Source organism: Halyomorpha halys, unplaced genomic scaffold (assembly GCF_000696795.3).
Source record: "Halyomorpha halys isolate HHAL.00 unplaced genomic scaffold, Hhal_1.1 Scaffold1165.1, whole genome shotgun sequence".
Lineage (NCBI taxonomy): Eukaryota > Metazoa > Arthropoda > Insecta > Hemiptera > Pentatomidae > Halyomorpha > Halyomorpha halys.
In genome coordinates, this window is record NW_027106615.1 from 152,790 (window position 1) to 157,207 (window position 4,418).

Consider the following 4,418-nt stretch of genomic DNA (forward strand, 5'->3'; position numbering starts at 1 on the left):
CATTCTTCACGCCTGGTTCCGACCAGATCGTCGTTATTTTACTTCTCCCGTACTCACTATGTTTAATTTTGGTCATTTTGGTGGTTTTTGTCTTCCAAATAATTTGTCCTCCATTTCCTCTGTATCCCCTGGTCTTTCTTCAGCTAAACTCTCGTTATTCGAACATTCTTCCCTACCATCTTCTTCCGCTTCATCCTGGTCTTCCTCTCTGTGCGTCCATTCCCTCATGACACCGGACGATTCCCCATTTTCTTGTTCCACGGCGTTCGTGGTTATAGCTCGAGACAACCAATCGGGCACCACATTTTCTATGCTTATATATTCTTGCTTCTTCTTGGTTTATATATAACCTCCATGTTATATAGTGCTAGAAGCTCCTTCCAGCGAGTTATCCTAGCCGATGATTCCTTTAGTTTTCCCACCCACTGGAGTGGTCTGTGGTCAGTATGTATCTTGAACCTTCTGCCGAACACATATGGTCTAAAGTGATCGACGGCCCACACTATTCCCAAGAGTTCTCGCTCCATTGCACTGTATCTACTTCCCGTCTCCCTAAGGCACCTGTTGCCGTACGCCACTGGGCGCTCTCCCCCACCACCCTCCTGAGACAGCACCGCTCCTAGCGCATACTCACTCGCAACTGTGGTAATCATGAATTACCGAAAATCTGGAAAAGCTAGTACCGGCTCTTGCTCCAACCTCTCCATGCACCGTCTGATATTGTCCTCCATCATCGGGGTGACGATCATCTTCCTCCCTTTCTTGAGTTGGCCGGAACGAGATACTCCGCCATTTCTGGAACAAACCTCCTGTAATAATTTAGAGTCCCCAACAACCTCCGAATTCCTTTTATTTCACTAGGTACTGCCATTTTCTGGATAGCTGAAACTTTATCCGGGTCTGGTTTATCTCCCTCCCTAGAAGTTTTGTGGCCCAGAAATTTCATTTGTTGAAGTTCATTCACACCCATGATTTAGGATACTTCTTTTTACTCGGCAGACTACCGCTGCTTTCAGTGCTTTTGCATCCTCGTTATCCAGTAGATCCTCCGATTTCTTAGCTTCTATTCGCCCCATTAGGCGATCGCCCCCTTTTAAAAAATGATTTAATTCACCGGTCTCTCTGGTGAATTTTTCTAGGTCCGACACTGCCTTCCTCAGGTCCTGGGCGGTTCCCGTACGGACCTTAATCCATTCAAGCGTCGTGGCATGAAATTGCGCTAAAGAGACTTCTGGTAGTGGCTGAATCTGCACCGGAGGTGGGTTAGCTGCTGCTAAAGTTTGGTTGACTGCAGCTTGATTTTTGTTGATTTGGTTCATACTCTCCAGGTTCAGAACTGCTCTTCTCACTATTCCGTTACTGGTCATAAGGCAAAGAGAAGAATGAAAAAAAAAACAAAGGATGTGCTGTGATCTTTTGGGTTCTGCTCTACCCCTCACACGTGGGGGATAGAGTGGGCTCAGGGATCCTCAGATCTATTGTGTAAATAATGTATATTAGAGTGTAAATGTGACTAGAGATTATTTTTTTTTTCATACTCATAGTTTGATTATGTTCATTTTTTTTATCCTTCTGTTTGTATATATCTTAAGAGAGATTTTTTTTTTTTTCATTCATTCATTTATTTATTTTTATTTCATTTTAGTATGAATGTGATCATTCATGACTATTATTTATTGCCCACAACTGTGTGGCAGATTGTAATATCTATCAATAAATAAAAAGTTTTTTAAAAGAAAAAAATATTATTTATTGAAAATATCCTCTATCCTCTTATATTATATATTTAAAAAATAATTATTAAAATTAAAGATGAACTATATAAAATGGAGAAAGTTCTTTATTGTTTGTAAGCTAAGCTGATAGCGCCTCTTCTCTTCTCTGCCCTTCTTCGATTTGATACCATTCCGCGAGGCTCTCCACTTTTGCTTTGAATTCATCTAAACGATTACTTGAAATTAATTAATTCAAAAGCTTATTAGTTTATATAATGTAAATTAATTGTAGGAAAATGGTCGGAGTCAAAAAAAGTACACCAAAAAAACAGATAAAATATTAGTATCAAGGCGAAACATTGGTGACCCACGTTTCGCCTCGATACTAACATACATAGCATATGGGGAAAACTAACATAATTGGAATGTTGAACAGAAACTGGGTGATCATCAAGGTGGGTTCCGGCCTAATAGTCTACTATTGATCAAATTTTCGCCCTGAGGCAAATCCCTGAGAAGATGAAGGGACATCAGCAGACAACTTGGATGCTATTCATTGATTTTCCGACTACCTATGACAGTCGTCACATACGGTGGAGAAACTTAGACCGTAAGCAATAAAAGCTTTAACCTGCTAGACAGGTTTGGAAGAGTAATTCTGAGGAGAATGTAGGCTCTATAAGGAATGTAGCATCTCCTCGTACATAAGGATACAGATGCTTAAATGGCTTGGCCATGTAATGAGGATGAGCGAGGAAAGATTGCCTCATAAACTATACAGTTACGTTCCGGATAGTGTGCGGTGACGTGGTAGGCCGAAGGGCCAATGGAGGGATGCTTTGGAGGGAGATCTGCTACAACTGAGGATCCCAGTTACCCTTCCAGAAGATAAAGAAAGATGGTTGGCGGCCGTTGAGCAGGCCAAGGGCAGTTTCATGCGCCTATTGTGCCAGTAAAAGAAGAAGAAGATACTTGGAATATGATGGTTATTTAAACACAATGAAAATGTAAGAATTATATTTAAATAATATAAATAATTGGAGATGGTCGGGGAGAAAAAGAACATAAATAAACAAAAAATTATTTATTCGTGCCGAAGTTTCGACCTGGGTTTTAGGTCTTCGTCAGTCCTTCAGAGAAAGGTTAAAATGATTGTTATCTCTTTTTGATCTGAAGCACTGATGAAGACTTGAAACTCAGGTCGAAAAGTCGGTATGAATAAATAATTTTTGTTTTTTTATGTTCTTTTTTGCTGACCGCACCTCCAGACCATCTTCTCCAATTATTAATCTACGGTCTACTATCTACACTTCATAAATATAAATAATTAGAACTCCTATTAATAAGGAGTAACAGTGAATTTTTAATAGAATTGAAAATGAAAATTTACACCACTTTAGTAATAATTAGAGAAAATATAATTATGAAAAGCAAAAATAATTGTAAGTTTAGAATTATTGCTTAACGAATGAATGGCAAAGGGGATTAAGAGAAACCTTCCCCGCAAAAAGGGAAGGTCTGCCGAATTGATGTGGTTCTATCCATCCTTCAAATGCTAGTATTTTCTAGCGTCCTTTATATTCCAAGTAATTAGTACTCAACGCCCCTCCTATATCCTGGAAAACCTAAAATTAAAATTCTGAGTCCAATTCCTACTACCAGGTCTTGTTTATCTGACATCTACCCTCCACCTCACCGAACTGCTGCATTTGATAAATCGTTTTTTACTCGAGCTGCATACCTCTGGAACTCCATTCCCTCTAACACAGGTCATGTACCAACCCTTCCCTCGTTTAAATTCCTTATATTTAACTAACTTTAGCTGTACTAATCTAATCTAGTATTATAATATTACAGATATTTTACAATTACCTTTTTGTTTTGTTTTTTATTTAGGCATTTATTTTTTTTATTTTTTTTTTTTTTAATGGGCTAAGAGATAAATAAATAGCAAAGAAAGATTTTATTAGGAATATTTTCACCTGTGCCTCTTTATTTTTAACTACCTCATTTGTTATTAATTATTCTTATAATAATTAATTGCTTAATACTTAAATTATTAATTTATTAAATATAATAAATTATATTTACTTTGATATTCCTTCATGGGCGAAAGGTTTCCGCCTAGCTCCTTCGGCAGTAGTTCCTTGGGAACGACCTTATGGAAATTTTCCAATCCATTTGTGTGGAAGTTGAGCTTAAAAAATAGAATTCAACTTCATTATATGCATTTTTTTTCTATCGCGATTAAGTTACCTATTCCATATTTCATTATATTACACAGGGTTATGTAATGTTATGTTAAATCTAAAAAAGTTTTATTATATATATAAATGATTGCCGTATTAGTTCTAATTATGAAGAAGATGGTCGATAGTGCGGTCAAAAAGATACTAAAAATAGTTTACATCTGTTTATTTGCCTACGTTCCTCCCCAATTTGTATATTTTCATCAGGGCTGTTCCAGTTATTCATATCTGTCAACTGGAATAGCCCTCATGAAGATATAAAAAGTGGAGCGAAACGTAGGTAAATAAACAGTTGTTAACTATTGTTTGTTCAATTTTGACCGCACATTATATTATGCATTCATAATTTATAAAAAGTTTTAACATGCTTAATGCTTATAATAGGGGTATTCATGATGTTGTGTTAAATGTTATATGTTTTACCATGTTAAATGTTATAACTATAGGATTGTGA

At 36.9% G+C, this 4,418-nt stretch overlaps 1 protein-coding gene across 2 annotated transcripts in view; it reads right to left on the reverse strand.

Annotated features, from left to right (window-relative positions):
• Positions 1 to 1,822: 1,822 nt before the first annotated feature.
• LOC106688623 (clavesin-2) overlaps positions 1,823 to 4,418 on the reverse strand; it is a 29,050-nt gene continuing 26,454 nt past the window's right edge. For both annotated transcript variants that reach the window (XM_014433184.2, XM_014433185.2), the window contains exons 6-7: positions 3,807 to 3,912; positions 1,823 to 1,940 (exon numbers count right to left, since the gene is read on the reverse strand). In XM_014433184.2, coding sequence (XP_014288670.1) covers positions 1,855 to 1,940; positions 3,807 to 3,912 — 192 coding nt within the window. In that variant the 3' untranslated portion in view covers positions 1,823 to 1,854. The remainder of the gene's footprint in view (positions 1,941 to 3,806; positions 3,913 to 4,418) is intronic.